General features: G+C 50.9%; 2 protein-coding genes across 3 annotated transcripts in view; one reads left to right on the top strand and one right to left on the bottom strand.

Moving 5' to 3' along the window:
• Window positions 1–9,046, top strand: part of MORC2 (MORC family CW-type zinc finger 2) — a 51,436-nt gene extending 42,390 nt beyond the window's left edge. For both annotated transcript variants that reach the window (XM_040577287.1, XM_040577288.1), the window contains exons 17-26: window positions 1,673–1,805; window positions 2,146–2,220; window positions 2,344–2,724; window positions 3,125–3,268; window positions 3,370–3,424; window positions 4,224–4,365; window positions 4,712–4,903; window positions 5,003–5,096; window positions 7,889–8,077; window positions 8,786–9,046. In XM_040577287.1, coding sequence (XP_040433221.1) covers window positions 1,673–1,805; window positions 2,146–2,220; window positions 2,344–2,724; window positions 3,125–3,268; window positions 3,370–3,424; window positions 4,224–4,365; window positions 4,712–4,903; window positions 5,003–5,096; window positions 7,889–8,077; window positions 8,786–8,854 — 1,474 coding nt within the window. In that variant the 3' untranslated portion in view covers window positions 8,855–9,046. The remainder of the gene's footprint in view (window positions 1–1,672; window positions 1,806–2,145; window positions 2,221–2,343; window positions 2,725–3,124; window positions 3,269–3,369; window positions 3,425–4,223; window positions 4,366–4,711; window positions 4,904–5,002; window positions 5,097–7,888; window positions 8,078–8,785) is intronic.
• Window positions 9,047–19,677: 10,631 nt separating this feature from the next.
• LOC121079836 (apelin receptor A-like) lies at window positions 19,678–21,349 on the bottom strand. The gene has a single exon (XM_040577586.1). The coding sequence runs from the start codon at window positions 21,282–21,284 to the stop codon at window positions 20,202–20,204; it is 1,083 nt and encodes a 360-aa protein (XP_040433520.1). The 5' UTR covers window positions 21,285–21,349; the 3' UTR covers window positions 19,678–20,201.
• Window positions 21,350–26,949: the final 5,600 nt, after the last annotated feature.

The following is a 26,949-nucleotide window of genomic DNA, read 5'->3' as shown; positions in this document are numbered from 1 at the left end:
CCCAGGCACGCGGGCCCCTCTGAGCTGTGGTCCCACTTGAGCTGCTGGCACTCCGACCCCCATACACACACATGCACACAGAATAGAGCCCCTCACTCAAGAAAACAGCCAGAAATGGAGTTTGTGAAGATGGGACAGTGCTGATCAGGTGCAGGGCATGGCCGGACACGCGTACTGACCAGCCTCCTCTTTACATGACAATGATCCCTATTATCCTTTTATCTCTGTTTTACCATGTTTATTCCTCCCAAAATCATCTGAATCCCCTCCTTACCCTGTCTTTGGTTCCTCCCCTTGATCCAAAAGATGCTTTGGAGAGCTATTCCCATTGACTGGACACTGGGGCTGAGGCTGCCCTTGGACAGCCCTGCCAGAGCCCAAATGGGGTGCCTGTTCCTCTAAATATTTAATCTGGGTTCCTTGAAGTGCATTTGGGACTCTGTGCATGTGGGCATGGGCCTTGGAAGGGCTGGTGACTCCTGTGATGGCCTGAGAGTAGCCAAAGCAAGGGTGTTATTCAGGTTTCCCCCACACTTGCCTTTGTGCTCTTTTGCCTATGTGCAGACAAGCTCTTTTATCAATTAACCTGACAGAAATATGAATTAATAAATGAAACTTCTTATTTGAAATATGTTGAAAATTTGGAATGGTGTGGCTGCACGTTACATGAAAACATGTTGGAATTTCAGTTGGAACATGAGTTGGAATTCTTTACTTTTCCACAGGGTGCACACATCCTGTATCCAGGGGGGTGGGAAAGAACAGGCAAGACTCCTTGGAGAGGTGATCCAAACTTCTGGTCATTTCACCTTCTTTGAAAGAAATCTCACTCTGGAGGGATAAATAACTCGAATATTTTTGTATTGAGTAGGCTCACTTGCCCTTTCTATCAGTGAGTGCCATTGTGTCCTTTTACATGAGACAGGTATTCTGCAGAAGTTGTCGGAGAACTCCTTTGCCTTTGTTGGTGCCAATAGAAAGCAGGGTGTGCTTGCAGTCCCTGTATTTTTGACCTTGCCTTCCAAGTGCTCTACTGTCTGATGTTTCTTCCCGTTTTCCTGTGTCATGGATTTGGACACCCTCACTGCTGTATTTTGGCTCTGTCCCCCAGCTATTCTGTTCCAGGTATTTGCATGGTCTGAGGGATGACCGAGGATTTGGGAAGCACTGCTGTTGCCAGCATGGTTCAGGGGCCTCCAGCTTGTGTGCCATGAGGATTGCTGCCTTCGTGTAGATCATGGTGATCATCCTGTAGCTAGCGTCTAACTTGGATCACTTTCCTACAGCCTTTGCACTCCCCAAGAACCTATATTACAAGTCTCTCTCAGGGCAAGCTAGAAAGAGGTCCTTGGTATGGTGATGCGGTCAAATTCTTACCTGTCTTTGTATTGACCTGTCAGTTCCTAAACTTTGTTTACGATGGCTCCAGGGCTCTGAACTGGTAATTCCCGGTGTAAATGGCTTGTTTTTTATTGGTTGTGGTTTTGATCCTTAAATCATATATGCCTTTCCTAAGGAGAAAACAGCTTTCTTTGGGATTGTGGCCACTGCAGAAAGGAAAGGGGAGTTTACTACTGCACTGGGAATGGGACACGGGGATGGTGCTGTGTGGGAGAGATGGTGCAGGTTCTGCTGTCTTTGCTGAGGTTGTCTTATATTTCTTTGGTCCTAGATGTGAAGCTGCAGAGCAGAAGCAGAAAGTACCACTAGGAACTCTGAAGAAAGACTTGAAATCACAAGAGGAGAAGCAGAAACAACTGACAGAGAAAATCCGCCAGCAGCAGGAAAAACTGGAAGCTCTGCAGGTAAGTTGGAAGGTCTCCTGCTAAGCATAGCAGGCTTTCAGGGACTTCCTAGTGCAAGCAGATGATGCTGAGAATGAAGTCTGTCTCAGCCTGTAACAGCACATATGCCATGTGGCATTCATGGGGTAGGGGTTGTTTTATTAAACAGGCATCTTAGATTGCATTTCCTGTTAGGAGGATGGGGGTGACTGCTAGATTCTAGGTCTTGAAAGACAGCAGAAAACACCTGCTTTGCAATTACTGATTTTTAAACTGGAAGGCTGTTTGCTAGTATGGGTTCATGCAGGTTCTGACAGCTTTCAAAAATAAATTTTCTGATTTTTTTTTCATTTTTTAATAGAAAACCACTCCAATTCGATCTCAAGCTGACTTGAAAAAACTGCCTCTGGAAGTGACTACACGGCCTGCAGGGGAGGTAAATGGGATACCACTGTAGGCTTTGTACTCTCCTGTGCTATCCTTAACTGTTATTGAAAAGCAGAACCTGACTTTTTTTTGTCTCCTCTCTCTGTACCCTAATTTGTTTTGGAATACCCAGTCACTGACTCGACTTCAGCGCCCCCGATCTCCTCCTTTACCTGATGTAATTAAGAATGCTCCCAGCAGACCACCACCAGCTATGCCTCTTCCCAGGTCTGTCAGTCAGCTGAAAAAGAGCTCTCCAGCTTGGCCAACTGTTAGCTCTCCTAAATTGGCAAGCATTCTCTGCAAGGAGGAGGCCAGTACTTCCAGGACACACCACCATACTGTGACAGCTGGGAAGTCTAACAGCACTTCAAAAACTCTTGCCAAAACAGCTACAACAACAAAACCATCCACTGCTGTCCTGCAGAACCCCAAAAGCCCACGTGAGATACCCAGCTCAAAAACTGCCAAGGCGCCAGCAGTGAAGAAATCTGCCACTGTCAAATGCCCACAGGTGAGATTCAATGGGACGAAAACTATCCTTACCTACTTTTCTGTATAACCCATATTTCTCTGTCACGTGGGATTTGTGCTTCATTCTCTGCACAGGACAAGATAACTCCTATTTTATTCTTGGTTTAGAGTGCCATTCTACACCTCTAATAAAGGCTTGTATCATCTTTTTCCTGTTAGACCAGACTATTTCTCCGGACAAAAAAAAAAGTGTGGAATGGTAGGCTTGAGGACTTATGTTATCATATGGCACCCTCTAAAGCTGCCTTGAAAAACCAATTAAGATATCAAATGAAGATACTGGGTGCTGAGCTTTTTTAAAATTTTTAAATACTTCCGTAAAAAAGATTTTGTTTGGTAGCATACTTGAATTATAGCTAGTGCTTTTTTGCTTCCTGCAGGCCTCCACAACCCGGAAGAGGACCTTATATACCACAGAGGAGGTGTCTGAGGAGGAAGGGGAGTATAAGAAGGAGAAGACAAAACGGGGCAAATTTGTGGCAGTGAAAGAGGAGAAGAAGGATTCCAGTGAGGTCGTGGTAGAGGTGAGAGTGCACTGGAGTGCACTGGTTTCCCCAGCAGAAGATATTTGTCAAGTGTTTATAATTCTGTCAGTAGACAGCTAATCTGAGCTCTCTGCTTACAGCTCACAGATAGTGCAGGAGAAGAAGAACTAGCAGAACTGAAGAAAGCTCAGAAAGGTGAGAAATGAACCCATGAACTCTTTTCCAGTATATAACGTAATGAAAAAGAGCTCTTGCAGAACTAGATTCATTGGTTAAACATGTCATTTTGTTAATGAGCTTTTTAAAACAAAAATTCGTTTAAATTTGGATACCAGACCATGAGATGACTCTACGTGAAACAAAATTTCAGGACCCCTTGATTGAACAGGAGGCGATTGTGGTGTAGGAAGACCCATAATCTGAGAGCTGCATCATCTTAACTGTTGTGCTGTTCGGCTGCATAGTATAGATGGATGTCATGCTCATCCTTCCTAGTTGAAAGGATCATGGAGTTACATCAGCGGAGAAATACTGAGGGTGTTATCTAGACATGCTGCGCTACTGTGAAAGGAGAGGGGCAGAGAGACCTCTTAAAAAAAGAAAAAAATATAGCCAGGATGGTGTTGTACCTCTGCCAGAGCAGTTAATTTCTGCAGCTTGTTCCCAAGGAGCTCTGTGGAAAGCAACCCACTAGGAACCCATAGCAAATTGTCCTAGTCCAATACAAGCCTGAACAGCATGCGTCAAACAGCCCAGAGTACAAGAGAAACAGTATCTGAGAATGCTATATCATTTCCTTGCATATTAATGTTTCTAAGTAGGAGTTGAACTGTGTGAATGTGGTGTTTTTATGGTTCATGTACCACTTGAAAGAATTGTCACAGCTGTAGGTTTGCTCACAGATGAGGGTGGCTGTCTTCTCTAATGACCACACAGAAGGTGCCCTCCAGCATCTGAATGTTTGCAAACATCTTTACTGTCTTCTTCCCTTCAGATAAAGGGCTGCATGTGGAAGTGCGTGTAAACAAGGAGTGGTTCACAGGTCGTGTCACAGCTGTGGAAATGGGCAAGCATGCAGTACGCTGGAAGGTGAAGTTTGATTATGTTCCTACAGACACCACACCAAGAGATCGCTGGTAACTATCTTCAGCTACTAGATTTTGGAGGCTTGTTTTGCTTTCAGGAGGAAGACCTTGTTTTACTTACACAGATGCTGAAGATAAAAATATGTTGTTGTCATATCAGGGAGAGTGTGTGTGCTCAGGACTGTCCATCTGCTTTTTAAAGAATGAACGCAACACACTCAGTACAGTCTGCTCATCACTTCAGTGTGACCTTCCTGTGGAGGCAGCTGTTGTGTAATCTAGAAGTCTCAGTGACAGATGTGTACAGGTTCTGATGAAGCTAACAGTATTTCAGATATGGCTGATATAAGAAAAAAACATATGTATCCCCTTCCCCCCCCCCTTTTTTTGTCTTCAGGGTAGAGAAGGGCAGTGAGGATGTGAGACTGATGAAGCCTCCGTCTCCAGAGTATCAGACTCCAGATACACAGCAGGAAGAGGGGGTTGTTGTGGCTGAACCTTCTACCTCAGACTGTGTCAGAATTGAGCCAGACACCACTGGACCTAGCAGTAACCAAGAAACAGTAGACTTGCTAGTTCAAATCCTTCGGTGGGTTCACAGTGCTTCTTGTGAGCTGCTGCAGCCTGATTGCTTTAGTCCTTCGATCTCAATCTCAAACTCTGGCTTTGCTTTTTCTTTCCTGTATAGGAATTGTTTGCGATACTTCTTGCCTCCAAATTTTCCTGTTTCCAAGAAGGAGCTGAGTTCCATGAGTTCAGAAGGGTTGCTGGCATTTCCCTTGGTGAGTTCAGTACATCTAGAAAAAAGTTTTGGTTTTCTGTTTTTTATTTCCCTACACGTTCCATTCTTATGGCAAGCCTGCATCCTATGGAAGTTATTTGTATCCTTAGCATGATTAATGTAGTGGAGAAAAAAAATGAGTTCTTGAAGTGTGCCTCAGTTTTTCTGAGAGAAGATTTTGATGAGGAATTTTTTATTACCATACATCTGTGTGAGAACCCTATTGGCTGCTACAGTCTGGAGTTCTTGTCCATTGCTGTTAAGCTTTTAAGAAGAGAGGCCAGGTTAGAGATGCATAGAAATGAAATGTAGGCGCATCTGTTTGTTATGCCCCAGTCTTAAAAGTCCAATTTATGCAGAGAAAATCTGAAAAATAAGAACGTGGATGCCAGCGCTCCTTGTACTTCTCCAGATGACCAGGCTCACAAAAATAGAGCAGAGTTTAAAGATTCACACTGCCTGTGATGCGTCTTAAGGCTCTTGGTGTTCCCTCCATTTAAGAATGGAGGAATTCTGGGAAGGAATGTATGGAATTCTGCATAGGGGTCAGTATTTCTTGATGTATGTATTCGTTTACCTGGACTTGTGCAAAGCATTTGACATTGTCCCCCATGATATCATTGTCCTTAAATTGGAGAGACATGAATTTGACAGATGGACCACCCTGTGGGTAAGGATGGTCGTGCTAAAAGAGTTTGTGGTCAATGGCTCAGTGTTGAGGTGGAGATCAGTAATGAGTGCTGTTCCTCAGGGGTCAGGATTGGTACTGGCACTATTTAACATCTTTGTTGGTAACATGGACAGTGAGATTGAGTGCGCTCTCAGCAGGTTTGTTGATGACACCAAGCTGTGTGGTGCGGTCAACACACTGGAGGGAAGGGATGTCATCCATAGGGACCTGGACAGGCCTGAGAGGTGGGCCCACAAGAACTTCATGAAGTTCAACAAGGCCAAGTACAAAGTCCTGCATCTGGGTCAGGGCAATCTCAAGCACAGATACAGGCTGGGCGGAGAATGAATTGGGAGCAGCTCTCATTGGATTGAGAAGGACCTGGGGGGATGGTTGACAAGCTCCACGTCAGCCAGCAATGTGTGCTTGCAGCCCAGAAAGTCAACCGTATGCTGGGCTGCACTGAAATCGGCGCGGTCAGCAGGGTGAGGGAGGTGATTCTACCCCTCTCTTCTGCTCTCATGTGCTCCCTGTGTTCAGCTCTGGGGCCCCCAGCACAAGGACACAGAAGTATTAGAACAAGTCCAGAGGAGGGCCACAAAGATGATGAAAGGGCTGGAGCACCTCTCCTACGAAGACAGGCTGAGAGAGTAGGGATTGTTCAGCTTGGAGAAGAGGAGGCTCTGGGGAGACCTTAGAGCGGCATTGCAGTACCTAAAGGGGGACTACTGCAAAGCTGGGGAGGGACTCCTAGGGAGCTTAGTGAATTGACAAGGAGTAATGATGATAAACTAAAAGGGTAGATTTAGATTAGCTATAAGGAAGAAATTCTTTACTTAAAAGGGGGTGAGGCACTGGAACAGGTTGCCTGGTGAAGTTGTGGATGCCCCATCCCTGGAAGTGTTCAAGGCCAAGTTGGATGAGGCTTTGAGCAACCTGATTTAGTGGGAGGTGGCCCTGCCCATGGCAGGGACGTTGCAATTAAATGATCTTTGAGGTCCCTTCCAACCTAAACCATTCTATGGTTCTGTGATTCTATGTACTAAAGCTGAGAAGACATGCTAAAATTCGCTCTAAGTGTCCCACCAGCAGGCTAGCTGAAGAAATAATACATTGGTAACTGTTGTGCTTGTTATGAGTCAGTGCTTCTCTGAGCTGCAGCACTGCGTTACGTTCAAGAAATACTTCATAAGCTCTGCGGGTTTTGTCTTTCACCTTAGTTTGAATGACTGGAAGAACGCCCTCACAGAATAACTATGTAGGTTTCCTTCCCTGACCCAAAGGCATAAAATCTCTGAACAATTTCAGAAGTGATGGGAGTAAACTAGCAGGGATGAAGTCTTCTGGTGCCCAGCCTGTCCTCCCTTTGGTGTCTGAGCCTGCACCAGTGTCCATGTAGCAATGCGGGCTGAAGTGTGGAGAACTGGATTCTCTGACTTGTCTCTTCTCTGACATACAGACAAACCACAAAGAGCTTTGCAGGAGGAGTCTGTAGGTGACAAAAGCCACCTAAAAAAGACAATGTCAAAAGCCACTGTTTATACGATAGTCTCCAATGTATCCTACTCCCTCACTCACAAGGCGTGTACTTCAGTGTCTCTTCCTCTTTTCTTTCTGTCAATTCAGTTTTATGTGAGTCATGTGTGTCATGCTGCTTCCATGTAACAAGTTGGTGTTGCCTGGAATGTTCTGTGAGAGTTGACGTCCCACACTCACAGTAATAAGCTGTGCTGCCCAAGTGGTCTGTACAGATGAAATTAACTGCATACGGAGGCTGTCAGATCTATCTACAGTGTAACTTGCTTTTAGGCTTTTTAAAATCTTGCATCCTTAGTCTGAATTCATTCTGCTTTTTTTGCGTTTCTGGTCTTGGAGGAATGTGAAGACTTGTGTGATTTTTTTTTTTTTTTTTTTTGCTGCATGCAGTAGGCAAATCATATATAAATGTGAACATGATAATGAATGCAGCCAGGGAGCACAGAGGAGTGCTGTTCAGCTTGTGTTGTTCAGTCACAGTATGTTCGTAGCTGGATTCTTCTAGAAGCTGCAGGTGCTGTGGTTTTCTTTACAGCTGGTGTTTTTTTTTTTAAGGTACCATCTGTTGTTTTTTTTGTCTTTTACAGAAAGAATATTTCAAACAGTATGAAGTGGGTCTGCAGAACCTGTGCAATTCATATCAGACACGTGCTGATGCCCGGGCCAAAGCCTGTGAAGAAAGCCTGCGCAACTCGGAGAGAAAGCTGAAGGAGACTGAGGAGAAACTGCAGAAGCTGAGGACTAACATTGTGGCTTTGCTGCAGAAAGTGCAGGAGGTAGGTGAGGAAGGGATGTGAAACCAGAACAGCACCACAAGTAGCAACCTTCACTAGACCAAGGCCAGTTCAGGCACCTGAGATGTTTTAGTCTACGATTTAGCTGTGCTTCAGTTCTTACTCAGTTTGGTTCAACTTGGGCCCAGACTGTCAGAAGCTACTAAGTGCTGCTGTTGCTGCCCACCTTTCAGGATCTAGGCCTATTGGCGGTGAGGAGTGTTAACTTTTGTAGTTGGAATTTTCGTGTTGTGTACATAGCACACAGTTTTTATTAGTTTCTGCTTTGTGCTATTAAACATGGCACTGCAGGATTTTCTGTCCTATTCTTGTGCAGGAAGCTGGTGTTAGATTCTGAATCTCTTGTATAGAAATGCAAGGCTTTAAACAATACTTCAAATAAAAAAACGTTGATTAAATATATTAAATATACTATCAGATATTAAAACATTATTTAATATAATGTTAAAAATACTAATACTTTTAAAGTCTGCCAGGCTCTGAGAAGGGAAGTTGGCAACGCTTTCACAGCAGATGTCTGCAGCTGTGCACTCCTGGAGAGTGCTGGCAGGCAAGATGCAAAGGATGATCAGGACAAATGTTGCAGAGGATGCTGTGCTGCCGTACAAGGAGGCATTTTGTTTTATTCATTCTTGCACTGCTCTTCAAGATTTACTTTTTCACTAGTATTTCTTGTGCTTCTTGTTTCAGGACATTGACATTAATACAGATGATGAACTGGATGCATATATCGAGGACTTGATCACAAAAGGAGACTGAATGACCCCATTATACGTCCTAGGGAAGTGCAGAGGAGCTGGTTTCTTCTATGGAGATGTGGATTCCTGCAGTGGAGGACTATGACAGCTGAGAGGAGAGGGTTTTTAGACAGTACTTCCTTTGTATTGGTGTACAACTCGTTCTTGTGACTTTACATGAAAAAGACATTCGTGCTTTTGGCAGGAAAGTTTTTAACATTGTAGTTCTTTGAATCTATTACTTTTGTTTATAAATATTTATTTTTAAAAGAAATGGGAACTGTGCCTGGTATGATGGGAGGGTTGCTGTATGTTTTTAGTGAGGTTAACGTGGGTACCCATTTTCGCATCTGGGGCATATGCTAAACCTGAAAGACCAGAATATCATGCCTAGCACATTGTCTCTAATAAGAATCTGACAGCAAATTAAAATTAGGTCTTGAGTTGTGGAAGAAGTAGTCAGGACTCTGAATTCCAAGATGCTGACCTGGGGTGAGAGAAATCCAAGCTAGGAACTTGAGCAACACAGAGGAGATCAAGACAGTCTCTGTGGGAGCACGGGTAGAAGGGATGAAATCTTGAGGGTTCTGGCAAAGCTATGTGTGGGGGTAGGGGATTGGCATTTGCCAGTGCAATGAGGTTGCTCAATAAGTCTCTGTAAGTAGGTGGAGTTGTCATGACGCTAACAGCTCAGAGGATGAACATACTTTTAAAAGAGTGTGGCCTCCTGGGTGACTCTCAATGGATTGTGATCATTAGAGAGAGAAAGCTGGAGTTCAGATTGCTTTCTAGCAGTCACCTTTTTTCACATTTTTGCTTCTGTTTCTTTGAGACATAACTGGAATGGCAGAAGAACAACTTGACCAGCTGAAAATAAACTGACCCTCTGTTCTGTTGTCACTCCCTCAGGTTTGTGTTGCTTTGCTCCAATTGCTGTTCCAGGTAATTTTAATTAGAGTGCTGTAATTTGGAGCCCTGCACTGATGAATTGCATCTGGCCCTGGTCAGCAACAAGGACAGTGTTTTTCCAACTTCCTCCCAGCTAGAGGTTGCACTACAGCTCCTGGTAGACCACTTGTGGCACAGATGATTTGGTTTGAGTTCATTGGTTAGCCATCGTCTCAGGTCTGCTAGGACAGGATGCCTATGAACTCAGTGCTCAGAAAACTGAAATCTACAGCCTAGTGGCTTAACGAACACAGTGTGACCAAGATGTTCTCACCTTCAGGAACACCAAATGAAATGGGCCTTTGGAGTTGTTCTGATGGCTGAATGTGTAACAGATGTTGTAGAGAAAAAAAAATTAAACATCTGTTGCACAAAAAATCTCAAGCAGTACTAATATATAGTACTAGACAACTCCTAAGTTTTACATACCACAGGAAAAAAAAAGCAGAAGAGAAGGTAGATTTATTTATTTGCCTGCATTTCAGGTCAAGAAAGCATATTACAAGAATAGCATACAATTTGAGACTGATCAGTTTCTTTCAGAATGTGTGGACCCTACTTCCTAGTATAAATGAAGGTAAGAAGCATCCCCCCAACCACTCTACATATTCCTGGGTGGAGGGATAGCATTCCTTAAATGCAGGAGCAAGCTCATGGTAAAGCAGTGGACGTGGTGTATCTTGATTTCAGTAAAGCCTTTGACACTGTCTTCCACAGCATCCTCGCAGCTAAACTGAGGAAGTGTGGTCTGGATGATCGGGTAGTGAGGTGGACTGTAAACGGGCTGAAGGGAAGAAGCCAGAGAGTTGTGGTCAATGGGATGGAGTCGAGTGGGAGTCCTGTATCTAGTGGAGTCCCTCAAGGGTCGGTACTGGGACCAGTGTTGTTTAATATATTCATCAATGACTCGGATGAGGGAATGGAGTGCGCCGTCAGCAAGTTTGCTGATGACACAAAACTGGGAGGAGCGGCTGACACACCGGAAGGCCGTGCTGCCATCCAGCAGGACCTCAGCAGGCCGGAGAGCTGGGCGGGGAGAAACTTACTGAAATATAACGAGGGCAAGTGTAGAGTCCTGCATCTGGGCAAGAACAACCCCAGACACCAGCATAAGTTGGGGACTGCCCTGCTGGAGAGCAGTGAAGGGGAGAGGGACCTGGGGGTCCTGGTGGACAGCGGGATGACCATGAGCCAGCACTGTGCCCTTGTGACCAAGAAGGTCGGTGGCATCCTGGGGTGTACCAGAAGGGGTGTGGTTAGTAGGTCGAGAGAGGTTCTCCTCCTCCTCTACACTGCCCTGGTGACAGAACATCTGGAATATTGCGTCCAGCTGTGGGCCCCTCAGTTCAAGGACAGGGAACTGCTTGAGAGAGTCCAGCGCAGAGCCATGAAGGTGACTAAGGGAGTGGAGCATCTCCCTTACGAGGAAAGGCTGAGGGAGCTGGGTCTCTTTAGCTCGGAGAAGAGGAGACTGAGGGGTGACATCATTAATGTTTATAAATGTGTAAAAGGGTGAGTGTCAGGAGGACGGAGCCAGGCTCTTCTCAGTGACACCCAATGATAGGACAAGGAGCAATGGGTGCAAGCTGGAACACACGAGGTTCTGCTTAAATATGAGACAAAACTTTTTTACGGTGAGGGTGACAGAACCCTGGAACAGGCTGCCCAGGGGGGGTTGTGGAATTCTCTTCTCTATTGACTTTCAAAACCTGCCTGGACGTGTTCCTGTGTGACCTGATCGAGGTGTTCCAGCTCGGGCAGGGGGATTGGACTAGATGATGTTTCAAGGCCCCTTCCAATCCCTAACATTCTGTGACTCTGTGATATTGGAGGTTAATTGCAGTTTATTGGTTAATTGCAGTTGCACACTGGTACATCAGGTGATGTTCCCTTTGTAGAGCGTGAATATTAAGGTCAAAAGAAATCTTTGTCCTTTTCAGGTGACCAGCAGGAATTCCAAACTAGATTTCATTAAAATACAGCTCAAAGATGATGCAGCTTGCAATCTTTTTCATAACACCAGGGGGTATGCCAATGTGGAACCTATAGTCCTCACATGTTTCTTAAGCTTCATGAAACAGTTTGATCCCCTACTCTTCCTCTCCTCTCCTGTTAGGAAGGTGTTACACAATTTTATTCCTGTGTTCTCTGGGAACATCTCTTTTACAGTTATAACTTCTCTTAAGACATTTCATCTTTTTGTTCTCACACCAAATATTTTTGATTGAGTTATATTTCTTCCCTGGAGTTACTTTCAACAGTGCAGCTGATGTGTAACTGTCCCCTCTCAATTTCAATGTTGCTAGGAAAAGGAAGGCAAGAGTGCTTTTTTTTCATTAGCTTTTAAGTGCTAATTAAAACCATTCTCAAAACCTTTCTGCTCATCCTTCTCTGCATCTGTTTAGAATATTTTTTAATAACCTTGGTAACTAGACCTATATAGAACATTTGATTTTTACTAATGCCTTTAGAAAACAGGAACAAAGTCTAAATAACCTTCTGCTCCAAGCAGGATGTACTCAAAAGCTGTATCAATTGTTCAAGGCCTTCTCTGTCTGTCCTCATAAAATCTTCAAGGGTAGAGGTTGCACCAGTTTTCTGCATCACATACCTTTCCAGTGATGGTGGTCTACCTTTGCATCTAACAAGTCTGTCCCTGTTGCAGCTTTGGAGGCTTGCTTACTGCTGCTTATTGAAAATATCTCACCTGCTGCAGCCTAGGCAGCTGCTAGACTTTGCTGCATTTAATCATGTTGTTATCATATGTATGTTCAGTTCCCTCAGTCTTCTCAGTTTTCAGCTGAGTCTTTTCTACAGCAGGAATACTTAGAAGTACATGAGTTGTATTTTGTACAACATCCTTCCTCTTTATAAGGCCACCTCCCTCTTTATAAGACTAACTTTGTGCCCATAATTGCAGTCAACCATTTGGGAAATTATTCCCACAGCTGTCATCTAGAGTCTTCATAGCATACGTATTTCTATCAGTAAAGTTGCAAATTCATATATTTAATAATGGGGCAGGAAAATAACTTTTTAAACATGAATTTTGGTGGTGTGTGTGGTTTGTTTTTTTTTTTAAGTTATTGCTCCAGGTCAGTTTTGCCTTAAGAGGCAAAAGAAAAGACCACAGCAGAAGGAAAAACATGAGTGAGCATCTAAGGGAGCTCCTTTACAGGGGCAGCACTGTTTGGGTGGTGTTTCTTCAGCATCCTGCAAAGCCTCCTAGCCCATGCAAGCGCCAGTAAGGGTTTTGCACACAGCCTTGTTCCACTAAGAGCTGTGGTCCCTATGAGTGGAGCAGAGCTGGGTCTGTGCACAGAATAACTGTCAGCTGCCTCTTCCTCTTCAGCAGTGTTGTTGTATTGTAATCCCCTTCCTACTCTTAAATGAGCATTTATACAGGGCTTTCCAGCAGTCCATCTTCATACCTACCTACTGTAGCGCACAGTGCTGGGGAGCTCCTGTCAGCAGAACTTTAATTGTCCTTGCTGCTTCCCTTGCTGAACTGTCAGGCTTATCTTGGAATCTGAAGTCTCTGTCAGTCATCCTCAGGCTCATAAAGACTCACTCAGTGCTTTGCAGAGAGTCCTTGCAGCTTGGACTTGCCAACTCTGAGTTGTGTGTGGGTGTGTGCAGTACTGTGTATGCAGCCCCTCATTGTTTTTGAAGTTCTGTGTATCACTACTGTTCCTTAAGCAGAGGCTTGAACCTCCATGTCGCCAGCATCAGATACAGGGTTTGATTTACCGTAATAGGATCACCATCTTCCCTTTTTTTGTTTGTTTTTGCAAGTGCTTCATGCTGCCTGCAGCAAGTACTGGCTGGGCTGGGTTTTGGGGATGCAGTTTGCTTTCAGCTACCTTTCAGGACTATTCCTCTCACAGAGGTATACTGAGTCTCTTCTTCTCTTTCTGCTGTTGCCTTACTGAAAAGGCATAGGAAATGTCTGCCAAGAGTCTTCCTGGCCTCTACCAGGTTATCTTAATCTACTCAGAGTAGCCAGTTTTCTTGAAAATCCATCTCAACAAGATCTTAATTTGTTTGTGGTCTCAGGGTCCTGTTCACATGTGACTTGCACTTGACCAGTTCTTTCTATGTGGGGTGAGATCTGACAGGCAGACACCTCTTGGATGATCTTACTATATCCACTTCCATCAGCAAAGCTGCACCTGCACAGCAGGATCAGGGGAGACCTTCTAATCCTGTACTTGGTCCATGGGCCATCCTTGTGCTTTCAAGAAAAGTAGTTGAGGGAAATGTTCCAAGAAACTCTTCAACACCCAGTGGGAGTCCTGGAGGCCTCTAGGTACCTGCAACCTTGGTAGAATGAGGGGTCAGGTTCATGGGGATTTCAGGGAGCCCGGGTTGTGTGTCCAGGGCTCCCTGCAATTTCATTGTGCGTGGAAACCAGGCACTTTGGGCTGCTCCAGCCCTCAAATGTTTCCTCTTTCCCCAAGGTGGCAGTCTTCTGAGCAGAACAAATCATGACATCACCATGCCCTCATCCTTCCAGGAGCCCTATGTCTCTGAGTCCTACCACTGTGGTAGCCCAACAAGGTGAGGGGGACAGGGCTAGGGGTAATAAGGCCCTTCTAAGGATGATGTTGTTACTGAATCCTATGAGCAAAGTAGCTGGTGTATCAGGCTGTGTAAAGTACTGGGTGCTGCAGAGCCCATCACTCTCATGGGGAAGGAGGTAGCCAGACTGCCAGTGTCACAGGCAACTGGGACTTCAAAACAAACAACCAAACAAAACAACATACATAGGAAGCCCTGTCTCAGCCTGGAAGAAGGGAGAGTGTCCAGAGTGTTTGCATAGTGGGTTGAACCCACAACCTTTGTTTTTGCTGTCTTGCCCTCCTAAGAGTGTGGAAGGCAAGGGCGGGGGGGGGAGGGATCCAGGCTGCTGGAGGGAAGGAGCAGCTCTGTGTGACCCTGTGCCCCATGGCCTCATCCAGGTCCTAGTTTGGGCCCCAGCCTGGCTGTGCTGCGTGGGGCTGCAGGGAGCTTGTTTAGAGTCGGTACTGCCAGGCTAGCTCCAGCTGCTTGTGGCCAGAGCTGACCACAATCTGTGGCTTTGGCCTTGCTTGCTAAGGAAAGCAGGGGCAGCTCTGTGTGGTGCTGCAGGTCTGGGGTTCTCATGCCCTCCCTACCTAGTGTGGCTCCAGCACTGGGGCCGTTCCCCTTCCACTTCCCCTGAGCCTCGGTTTGCCGGGCTGAAAGGAAGCTGCCAGCTCAGCTGCCAGGTGGGGACTGCAGGCTGGGAGCCTCTGAGCAGGCACTGCCACAAGCTCATGAAGTGTCACATTGTCTGCGCGGGGGCTGCCAGCGGCTGGGAACGTGGGCACGTGTGGATGTGCCAGCCCCTGGTGCTGCCCTGTCTCCAGGGAAACGTCTCATGATGGTAGAGGCATCCCCAGCCACTGCTGGGGCACCCCTAGCCTGACCTTGGCTCAGTTGGCTCCGCAGCGTTTGTCTGGGAGAAAAGAGAATGAAGTCTTCCTTTTCCTGGCAGCCGTCAGCTCCTGCTGCAGCTGCCTGGAATCAGCTTCCTTGTCATGAAAGGGTCAGTTTGGCGGCTGCCCCAGAGGAGAGAAGGGAACCACTGAGCATCACCACAAGCCCTGGGCCGAGGTACTGCAAGGCCCAGGGCTGCCAGCTTGCTGTGGGTGAGCACACAGAGGGCCCTTGTCACAGCTACCAGAGTGGCTGACAGCTTCTCACCTGCTGTGTGGTCTTCTGGCAGGATCAGTGTCTTTGGCCCCACAGGGAGCAGGGCAGCCTGTGCCCAGCCCAGCTGCTCTGGCTGGCCCTGGGAGGGTCAGGAGCTATTGTGGTGGGGCGTGTTCCTGCTGCCAGTGCACCCCAACTGCAGCACCGTGGCTGCCGGGGCGCACACTCTGGCTGTGGCCCCCCCTCCTTGGGACTCCACGTGCCCTTATCCTTCAGGGCCACATCACCCCTTGTTTCCTCTCAATCGCCTCTGCCCCTCGTCCTTTCCCTGGCTCTACCTGCCTTGTGCAAGCCACTGCCCCATCATACCTGAGCCAGGGGACAGCCAGAGTAGGATGGGTTGGTTTTTAATCTTCCTCCACCCCGCAGTTCTTGTGTGAGCACAGGAGGTTTCTCACATCCGCAATTGTAGTGGGTTTATGTGGCAAGGTTTTGGTAGCAGAGGGCCATAGGGGTGGCTTCTGTGAGAAGAATCTAGAAGCTGCCCCATGTTAGGTAAGGGTCCTGCTGCTGAGCCAATAAGTGATGTTGTCTGCACCTCTGTGAGAGCAGATTTAAGACAGGGAAAAAACAAACAAACAAACAATGCTGCTACACAGCAGCTGGGAGAGTGAGAGGAGTGAGAAACAGCCTTGCCAGGTGCCAAGGTCAGTGAAGAAGGAGGAGGAGAGGTGCTCTAGGTGCCGGAGCAGAAGTCCCCTGTGGCCTGTGGTGATGACCATGGTGAAGCAGGTTGTCCCCCTGCAGTCCATGGAGTACCATGGTGGAGCAGGGTTCCATCCTGCAGCCTGTGGAGGAGACCACAGTGGAGCAGGTGGGACCTGCACTGATGGAGGCTGCGGCCTGTGGAGGACCCCTGCTGGAGTAGGCCCCGGGCCGGAGCTGCAGCCCATGGAGAGAAGCCTACGCAGGAGCAGGGGGCCTGGGGGGAGCTGCTGCCCCTGGGGGCCTGTGCTGGAGCAGTTTGCTCCTGATGGATGGACCCCGTGGTACAGAGCCATGTTGGAGCAGATCTTGAAGAGCTGCTGCTTGTGGGCAGCCCCCACAGGATCAGTTCTGGAAGGCTGGCATCCTGTGGGAAGGACCCCACAGCACAGGGGAAGAGTGACCGAGAAGAAGCAGCAGAGACGAAGCGCTATAGACTGACCATACCCCCTGTTCCCCTGCGCCACCTGGGGGGAAGAGGTGGAAGAGGGCGGATGGGGAAAGGCATTTTTGGTTTCTTTCATTTTTTTCTCACTTCTGTAGCTTGTTAGTAAGACTTATTGCCTATTGCTATCTCCCTACTCTGAGTCTGTTTTGCCCGTCACAATAATTGTTGAGTGATCTCCCCGTCCTTACCTCAACCCTTGAGCCCTTTGCATCATATTTTCTCCCCCTTTCCCTTTGAGGAGGGGGAGTGAGAGAGTGGCTGTGGTTGAGCTCGGCTGCCCACCCGAGTAAAACCACCACACCCTTGCACCCACCACCAGCCCAGCTCCCTCCCTGGAGCATGATGGCACAGGGACGTTCTTTTGGGGTGCCAGGGGAGGCAGCTGCAGAATGACTTTTCCCAGGGTATGACTGAGCGTTCACCACAGGGAGTGGTGCTGGGGTGAGCCCTCTTCCTACGGATCACCCCCTTCTCCCTTGTGTGTTGGGGCCCAGCTCCAAGCTGGTCCTCCCACCTCTTACCTCCTCCTTCTCACCTGCATGAGCAGCTGCTGTTGTTCCTTTGGTTTACATGGGACTATGGACTGGTGATCTTCTGCTCACAGCAGCCCTCCACTCGTCAGTGCTACCCAGCTTCATTTGGGTGCAGTGGCAGCTGGAGAGGGGAGCTGCTCTGTGCAGCAGCATGGGCAGGACCAGCTCCCTGCCTCTGTGTTTCCTCCAAATCCATCTTGAAGCTCCAAACCAGATATTGCCCAGTGAGCCTGAGCAGCTGGAGCATGTTTAGAGACTGGATGGAGTGCTCAGCTCTTCGCCCTGGCCCTAGCTCCCACTCTTCCCCCATGAGCAGCAGGAGTCTCTGTACTCATCTTCCAAGTACAGAGCAGTAGATGTGCATGGAGCAGAAATCCTGGAAAGACACCAAACTGTCTCTGCTCCTTCTCCCCCCAAGGGGCTTTCACCCTGGAGCAGCAGGGAAGGCACGTGTCCTCACTGGTGTGGTCACCCCTTAGCCTGGAGGGTGGTGAGGGTGAGAGCAGAGCCTGCTCTGCTCAACTGTACCAGCACAGGACGTGGGCCCCGGCCACAGGTTTGGCATTGAGCTGGTGCTTTGGGAGCAGGCACAGTGCCAGTGAGTAGGGGCTGGTGGATGGTGAGCACCTTTTGTGCCAGGATGAGGTACAAACAGCGAGGCTTCTTGGGAGGCCCTTGGGATAGAATGAGTGACCAGCATGGATGTGAGCATGTGGGGCCACCTTGCTGCAGCCAGGGGCCTTGGCTTTTGCCAGGACACAGGAGATGCCTGAGGCCCTGAGGGACAGTAGGGCACTGTGCTATGAGCCCTTCCCTCTTTTCCAGTCTTCCTTCCCAAGGAATGCAGTGCCTCATACCAAGGCCAGCTCCTGCCCTGCCACCCCCATTGCCACCAACTCCTCTCTGCTGCACTCATGCTGAGGAGGGAGGCTGCAAAAGTCTGCATCAGGTGCCTACTGAGTCCTGGACTGCCCTCTGTGACTTCAACACTTCCTCAAGACATCTTATTAACAGAATTCATGCTCTCCTTTGCATGGTCTGGAGCCATGCCCTGTGGCTGCCCTGGCAGGTCCTAGGCTGTCACCTCCCCATGGAGCAGGGGCATGTGGCTGCAGGGGCCTAGGGCCTTGCTCCCCACACCTGCATCCACTCTATGCTGGTGCCCAGGCTGGCACAGGGCATGGAGAGCAGTGGGAAGACCATGCTGCTGGAGCCAGCAGCTGTCCCAGGGGAAGCAGCAGCACAAACTGCTAGAGAAGTAACCTTTTACCTGGTCCTGGGGGACAGACAGTGCTTACAGCCTGCATTTTGCTGCCCTGATGTCCCATGATAAGTGGGTCTGAGGACCTCCTGCTTACATCATGTCATGTTCTTCCCAATGCTCCTCCATTCCCTCTGGGAGCATAGCTCTGAGGTGGGACCGCATACCACCCAAAGAGACTATGCAGGTCTCACTTCAGTCTGGGCTTGGTACGCTGCATCTGCAGAGGTGTGTTTGTGTGTGCTGAGACAGAGCGAGAACAAAAACACAGAAGGTTTTGCAGAGCCTGGGCTTGGAGGAGAGGACATCCACCCTTCCATGCATATGGTGCCATGAAGGGGGGTCTTGTCCACTCACTTCAGACCCAGCTTTCTCTCTAGTGCAAGTTCTCCAGTGAGAGAGCATCCCTACACTGCAGTCTTGGCTGTCGCTGTTCCATCTCCCTAAGAGGTACCATCTGCAGCTGCACCCTCTGAGAAGCTCATCCCTGAAAGGCAGCCAGCAGCCAGCAGCACCACAGAAGGGCTGCCCTTTCCCAGCAGGAAAGGAGCAACTAGTCTGTGGCATTCCAAAAGCGAAACCTCAGTACAGCCCAAAGAAAGACATGCCCATGCTTACAGTAGTGCAGCAAGTGTAACTCCTGCCCAGTGCAAGCTCCCCAAAGACTCTGTGCCACCTGCTTGGCATCAATTCAACATGCAGACACCCAGAGGCCCTGGTGTAACCCCTTGGATGTGGAAAAGGTTTTCTTAGAGGAAAACACTTCCACTAACATATTGCACCCAGGGAAATGCTGGCTCATCTGGGTTCAAGGAAAACACACTGAACTCCTGCTCATGGCAAGCTGGGCCCAACAGACTGCAGAGCCCCCTCTGGGATGACCATACCCTGGAGACAGCAGCACACCCATGTCCTCAGCCACCAGTCGAGACACAATCTTTGACAGCCCTTTGAAGCTCAAGGAGCTTCTGCGGTGGGGAGAAGAGCTGAGCCTCCAGCCATGGCAGTGCACAGATGACGTGAGCCCAGGATAGACCAGGCCAGATGGGCCCGGGACCTGGCTTGGAAGGAAAACAAGACAGCGGGGACAGTGACTGGATGGCTGTGAGAGCAGTCATTTGGAGAGGTGACAGCCGCCATGCCAGACACCCCTCGCTGAGGGGAACCACTGGGGAAGGAGGCACGTCCCTGCCTCGCTGTTAACCCCGGGGGCGATGGCTGCAGCGGCCAGCTGCAGGGACAAACAGGACAAACAGTCCCGGGACAAACAGGCGGCACCGGCACGACCAGCGCGGTGGCCCGCACACAGCGGCCGTGCCCGTGCTGTGCAGAGCGGCCTGAAGCATTCCCACGCACGGCAGCGGCCCCGCTGGGACACACCGGCTGCAGGGGACGCCCCCGGCCGGGAACGCATGGCCCGAGCCCCGCGCGGAGCAGCCTCAGCAGCCGGCACCGTACGGGGGCCGGTGGGGAAAGGCTGGCGGAGTTCCCAAGGCGACCCGAGGCCCTCGGCGCGGGGCCCCGACCGCCCCGGTCTCAACCCTCCCTCGGGAGCTCCGGGGCCGCTGCCTGCGGGGAGCGGAGCGGGAAGCAGCCGGGGGCTGCGGGCTGCCGGGCAGGACGCGCCGCGCCGGGGCACCGCCCGCCAACCCGCCCCTTCGGGCGGAGCCGGACGAAGAACGGAGCAGGCTACGACCGCGGAACGGGCGTTTATTGGGGAGCGGCGGGGCTGCGGCAGCTACACCTTGGTGCCCCCCGAAGGCACCTCGGAGCGCTGAGTCTGGCCGCTGAGCGTGGAGGAGGCGGCGGCGGCGGGCGGGCGGCGCGCCCCACGCAGCCCCAGCAGCAGGCGGCACTGGGCGCGGAACCGCCCGTCGATGAAGGCGTAGAGCAGCGGGTTGAGGCAGCTGTTGAGGTAGGCGAGGCAGGTAGCGTAGGGGTGCAGGCGGGAGATGAGGCCGAGCAGCGCGCACGGCAGCTCCAGCAGCCCGGCGGCGGCCAGCACGAAGAGGCTCTTGAGCAGGTGGAAGGGCAGCCAGCAGCCGGCGAAGACGGCCACCAGCGCGGCGATGAGCCGCAGCAGCCGCCGCCGCGCCGCCGCCTCGGCGCGCCGCGGGCGCAGGTGGCGGCGAACGGCGGCGCCCACGCAGCAGTAGCAGACGGCCATCAGCAGCAGCGGCGCCGCGAAGCCCAGCGCCGTGGTGCCCAGGCTGAGCGCCGCCGCCGCCCGCGCCGCGCCGCCCAGCTCCAGGTCGCAGAGCGTGCGGTTGCGCGGCCCCCGCCGCGCCTCGCGCAGCAGCAGCGCGGGGAGCGCCGCCGCCGCCGCCGCCGCCCAGAGCGCCGCCAGCGGGCCCAGCGCGGCAGCGGCGGGGCGGCGCGGAGCGGCGCGGGGCGGCGGCGCGGCGCGGGCCACGGCGCGGTAGCGCTCGGCGCTGAGGCCGCCCAGGCAGAAGGCGGAGGCGAACATGTTGAGCAGCACCAGGTAGCTGCTGAGCTTGCAGAGCGCCGCGCCGAAGGGCCAGTGGAAGCGCAGCGCCGTGTAGGCGGCCCAGAGCGGCAGCGTCACCACGAAGGCCAGGTCGGCCAGCGCCAGGTTCCCGATGTAGGCGTCGGCGGAGCGGCGCTTGGCCCGCGGGCCGCGCCACACCGTCAGCAGCACCAGCCCGTTGCCGGACAGCCCCAGCACGAAGACCAGCATGTAGAGCACGGGCAGCAGCGAGAAGGACGCCTCCCAGTCCGCCTGCCACTCGCACGCCTCCCCCGTCTCGTTGCCCTCCTCCTCCCCGTAGTAGTAGTCCGCTTCCGCGCCCGCGTACTCCATGGTGCCGCGCTGCCCCCGCGCCCCGCCGCGCTCCTATAAAGGGCCGCCGCGCACCGCCCCGGACCTCCCCCCGCGACCCCGCACCGGGCGGCCCCGCCGCGACCCCCGCCCCCCGGAGGCGCCGGGACCCCCGCCCCAACCCCGCCCCGGAGCTGCTCCGCGCCCCGGCAGGGCGTCGCTCGCAGCCCCCTCCGCAGGGCGGGGCGGAGCGGAGCAGGAGCAGGAGCAGTTTGCTGGCCGGAGCCCCCACTGGCTGGAGGGGGCCGAGGGCGGTGGGAGAGGAAAGGCGCGGGTGGGAAGATTTTGCTGTAAGTTCCATGATGCCTCTTGGAATGACCTACGTGGGTGTCACCAGCACACCCCAAATCCCTGCCAGCCTTCAAAGGTGAGCATGTGCCATATGCTGTGGCAGAGCCGGGTGCCGGAGCCAAGTGCCAGCAGGGACCTGTAAGCCAGGCTAGAAACGTGCAGGATGAGCAGGGAGGGCAGAAAGTGAATGCTGCAAGAGCTTCATGGTGAGCACAGCAGGAAAACAGAGCAGTGCTCAGCATGGGGAGCCCGTGGGGGTCCCTGCTCTGAGCGTGTTGGCACCCCATCCTTGCACAAAACCATTCCATTGCACTTGTTGGTGATGCCAAGCCAGAGCACAGCCTTGGATAAGTAGGACTGGCAGGTCTAGGGGAAGAAGATGAAGCAAGCCCAAGAGCATCCTGACCTTGTGAAACACCATCCCTCACCTCCCCATCGGTAACTCATGCCTTCCTACAGCATTTCTCACACAGAAAAGTGGGAGAGAGGTGGAGGGGTGTCCCAGGAGACCTGGACATTTACTGTCATTTCTCAATGGCAGAACTGAGTTTGTTTTATCTGTCCTGGCCAGTGTTGTGTAACAGTTGTCAGGCCCTCATTCCCAGATGATAAGGAGAAAGTGGCTACTTCCTGCAAAACAGACTGCATGCATAGTGTCCAGGAGGAGAGCATGCCTGTACTGGAGCAAGTGAAGGAGCTCTTAGCACGGGTTGTTTCAGGTGAGGGGGAAGGATGGGATGACACTATGGCTGAGTGGGACTTTGTTATTCTTGAACTCATGGCTTGGCTAGCTGGATGTGTTGGATCAGTCCCTGTCAGCAACATTCAGTGGCAGCAGAGCCCCTTTGTCAGGTGTTTACACATTCCCCAGTAGGACTGGGCCTGCTGCACCCACGGAGCATCCTCATACCCCCCAGCTGGGCTCAGGGTTGGGAACAGGCAGGATTGTAGTCAGGAGCACTGGAGCCAGCAGCATCTGCAAAGTCTCCGGAAGCAAAATTCTCTGTCCGCTGGGCTGGTTTCCTGCTGATCACAGTCTCTGTATTTCGGGTCTGTTTTTTCTTTTTTCCTTTTCTCAGACATGCCATAAAAACGTCCTTGTTCGAGGAGAGCCTTGCAGAAGACACTTCCCCTGTGTTGGTCCTGAGGGTGGCATGTGGCCAGCTGCAGCTCTGCCAGGAGCAGGGAGGGAGCGCTAGGCTGTGGTGGGCTGTTTGCTTGCAGCAGAGGTTTTTCCCCTCACTGGGATAGAGGACGTTCCTGTTCCCTGGCTGTTTGTTACTGCAGCATATCAAAGCAAGTTCAGCATGCGGGGTCTGATGCTTCACTGGCCAGTGGTTTTTGACAGGGTGAGACTCTGCAGCTAGGTCAGCCAAAGCTTCTCCTGAGTCACCACTGTACATCTCCGCTGTTTCTTCCACTGCAACAGGGCTCCTTGTAGGGGCTGCATCCCTCAGAGCGGCCGAGGCCTGTGGCCACAGTGGGAAGTGAACAAACTGAACTCTGAATCAAGATCAGTAAGTACCTGGGAGCCAGGAATCATGTCTCTCAGGGCAGCAGGGCCTTTCTCCGTCTCTCCCATTCTCTGCCCAACACCATAAAGCCTTCCTTCCACCTCAGCTACCCTGCTGTGCTAAACCTGGCATCCCAGGGGACTTCAGGGCAAGCAGGAAGGGTTCCCCACACCTGCTGCAGCTTGTAGTAATGCAGTGTTGTCTGCACTGGGACACGGCCAGGGAGATGAAGATGTTAGATGAAGACCTTCTTCACTGGGAGGATGGTTGGGCAACAGCACAGACTCCCCAGGGCAGCGGTCACAGCCCTGAGCTGGCCGGGGTTCAAGAAGCATTTGGACAACACTGTCAGACACACAGTCTGATTGTTGGGTGGTCATGTGTGGAGCCAGGAGTTGGACTTGATGATCCCCTGTGGGTCCCTTCCAACTTGGGATGTTCCATGAGTCTTTGATTCTATGGTTCTATGCCTTGGTGCCAGCAAGGAAGTCGTGGGGCTGTGCTGCATGTGCACCCCGGAAAGCCTCCCTGAGCTCACCTGGCTATGGGGTGATGAGATGTATCCTAGGTGAAGATGGAAATGTCTTTGGTCACCACCTGGATCTGTGCTGGGAACAGGGAAGGTTGTTCTCTGAGGAGGGGTTGTTTCACACCACTGCAGCTCCCCTGCCTAGGACAGTGCTGCTTTGTGTCCAGGCCCCGATGCTCTCTCTTGCCCATGAGAAGTAGGCGGGTGCTGGGTTCCCATTCCTTCCATGGCTGTGGGGTCAGGAGCAGGCTGTCTCCCAGCAGAGCTGCACTGTGCTCCTCTCAGAGGTGTGGGGCATCTGGCTTCTCAGATGTGGCAAAACAATGCCCTGGACACCATCCCCCTCCTCAGCTGGGTGCAGGTGAGGTCCCAGAGCTGGGATCTGAGGCACACCATGGGGCCAGGCTGGGCTGTGGGGCTTCCCCTCACTTGGAGGAGTGGGGCAGGGCCCATCCCTCCTGCAGCAGCTGGGAGCCAGGGCTTGTTGGGGCAGCAGGGCTCTGCCTGCAGCAATGCTGTGTGGTGCTGCACATGGTGTCAGGAACTGCTCAGCTTGGAGCAGTTTTTCTCAGAGAGTGGTGAAATGCTTGGGATAAACCTGTAGTGGGAGCTTTTACAAAGGTCCCAGACTGAACCTCAGCTGAGTTCTGAACAGAAACAGATATCCTGCTTTTCTTTCTCTTCCATTGTCCACTCTGTGAGATAGCTGAAATACTGTGAGGAAGTTTATTAGGCTGCTTTCAGAGCAGCCAGTCTGTGAGGGCCACAACATCTCATGACTTTCCTTCTGACCCCAGGCAGTTGAATGGGATGTAGAGGCAGCCAGGTGGAGAGGACCACACTCAAACTTCAGCTCCACACTGTTGGGGTTCCTCCAGGACAATCCCTTCCTGGCCCCCTCTCCTGGTTTTGGCTGGGGTAGAGTTATTTTTTCTCCTAGTAGCTTGGATGGTGCTGTGATTTGGATTGGGAAACCCCAGCCAGTGAGGAGGCTGGGGTTGCACAAGAAGCTGTGAGGGGATGCAGCCAGAACAGCTGACCCCCAACTGCCCAAAGGGATATCACAGACCATGTGATGACATGTGGAACAATAAAACTGGGGAGGGGGGCTGCTGCTCAGTGATAGGCTGGGCATCAGTCAGCTGGTGGTGAGCAATTATGCTGTGCGTCACTTGTTTTGTATTTTGGTTTTGTTATTTCCCTTCCCTTCCCTTCCCTTCCCTTCCCTTCCCTTCCCTTCCCTTCCCTTCCCTTCCCTTCCCTTCCCTTCCCTTCCCTTCCCTTCCCTTCCCTTCCCTTCCCTTCCCTTCCCTTCCCTTCCCTTCCCTTCCCTTCCCTTCCCTTCCCTTCCCTTCCCTTCCCTTCCCTTCCCTTCCCTTCCCTTCCCCCTTCCCTTCCCTTCCCCCTCCCCTTCCCTACCCTCCCCATCCCCTTCCCTCCCCTCCCTTCCCTTCCCTCCCCTCCCCTCCCCTCCCCTCCCCTCCCCTCCCCTCTCTTTTTTCTTTTTCTTTTTCTTTCTTTCTTTCCTTCTTTCCTTCTTTCCTTCCTTCCTTCTTTCCTTCTTTCTCTTTCTTTCTTTCCTTCCTTCCTTCTTTCTTTCCTTCCTTCCTTCTTTCTTTCCTTCCTTCCTTCTTTCTTTCCTTTCTTTCCTTCTTTCCTTCTTTCTCTCTCTCTCTCTTTCTTTCTCTTTCTCTCTCTTTCACTCTTTCTCTCTTCCTTCCTCCCTCCCTCCCTCCCTTTCTTCCCTTTCTTCCCTTTCTTCCCTTTCTTCCCTTTCTTCCCTTTCTTCCCTTTCTTCCCTTTCTTCCTTTTCTTCCTTTTCTTTCTTTTCTTCCTTTTCTTCCTTTTCTTTCCCCCTCTTCCTTTTCCCTTTGATTAAATTATCATTTATCCTTAGCTCAACTGATGAACCTTTTTTTTTCTTTGCAGCATACTTTCTTCTCCCCCTCTTCTTCTAAGAACAGGTAGTGAGAGAGTGGTCGTGGTGGAGTTTAGCTGCCCAACAGGGTAAAACCATCACAGAGGCCAACACTGTAGCATGACACTGAAGTCTCAGGGAGAGACCAGGGTGTTCTCTGGCCAGATGGACCTATGGGAGCTGGAGAGTTGCAGCAGAGGCTGCATGGCTCAGGGCTTCTGCAGGTCCAGATGTGCAGGCACTGGGCATTGCCCTCTGCCTTTGTCCAAGCTCCTTCACAGATGGGTTATCATGATGGACCTTGCAAGACTCCTCATGTCCAAGCAGGCTGGCAGGGGTCTGCATACACACAAGTAACCCTGTCCTCTTTGTGCCTCAGTCTCCCCATGTTATCAAAGAGGACAGCCAGGCACTGCATACCAATCCCCTTGCAACATGTACTTCCAGAGCTCTTCACAACTGCCTGTACATGAAGCTCCTACCCAAACAGCACTTGCCTTTCAGCAAGATGTATGCCATAGGTAGACATGACTTGTAAAGTGTTGTTAGCTCCCTAGGTTGTCTTAGACATTGTGGGAGCCCAGCGCCATCAGTTCCCAGGCTGCAAACCCAGTCTGATCTATGGGCTTTCCATCACAACCAGCAGGCCAGCAAATACACTATTCAACAGATACTTTGCTGGCTGATTTCTGGACTGCAGAAATCTGAGGTGTGAACATGTGTGGATGAGCCTGTCCATGCAGCTACTGCAGGATGTCATCTGTTGTGGTTTAAACCCAGCAGGCAGCTCAGCACCATAGAGCTGCTTACTCGCTATTCCCAAGTGGGATGGGAGACAAAATTGGAAAGGTAAAAGGGCAAGAACTTGTGGGTTGAGATAAGGACAGTTTAATAAGTAAAGCAAAAGCTATGCACACAGGCAGAGTGAAACAAGGAATTCATTCACTACTTCCCATTGGCTTGTTCAATTGTTCAGCCACTTCCAGGGAAGCAGGGCTCATCAGGTGTAATGGTTTCTTGGAAAGACAAACATCATTCTGAATATCGTCCCTTCCTTCTTCTTTACCCCAGCTTTTCTGGTTCATCATGACATCATATGGTATAGAATATCCTTTCGGGCAGTTGTAGTCAGCTGTGCTGGTTGTGTTCCCTCCCAGCTTCTTGTGCGACCCCGGCCTCCTCACTGGTAGGGTGGTATGAGAAGCCGAACAGTCCTTGGCTTAGTGTAAGCACTACTGAGCAACAGCTAAAACACTGGTGTATTATCAACACTGTTTTCATCCTAAATCCAGAACACAGCATCATACCAGCTACTATGAAGAAAATTAACTCTATACTAGCCAAAACCAGGACATCTTCCATTCACAGTGATGCACCCAGCACCGTCCTAAGATT

This window comes from Cygnus olor, chromosome 17, assembly GCF_009769625.2.
Source record: "Cygnus olor isolate bCygOlo1 chromosome 17, bCygOlo1.pri.v2, whole genome shotgun sequence".
Lineage (NCBI taxonomy): Eukaryota > Metazoa > Chordata > Aves > Anseriformes > Anatidae > Cygnus > Cygnus olor.
This window is presented reverse-complemented; position numbering and strand designations above follow the sequence as displayed.

Coding starts and splice junctions, on each gene's coding strand:
- LOC121079836 (XM_040577586.1), bottom strand. CDS start 21,284: ATGGAGTACGCGGGCGCGGAAGCGGACTACTACTACGGGGAGGAGGAG.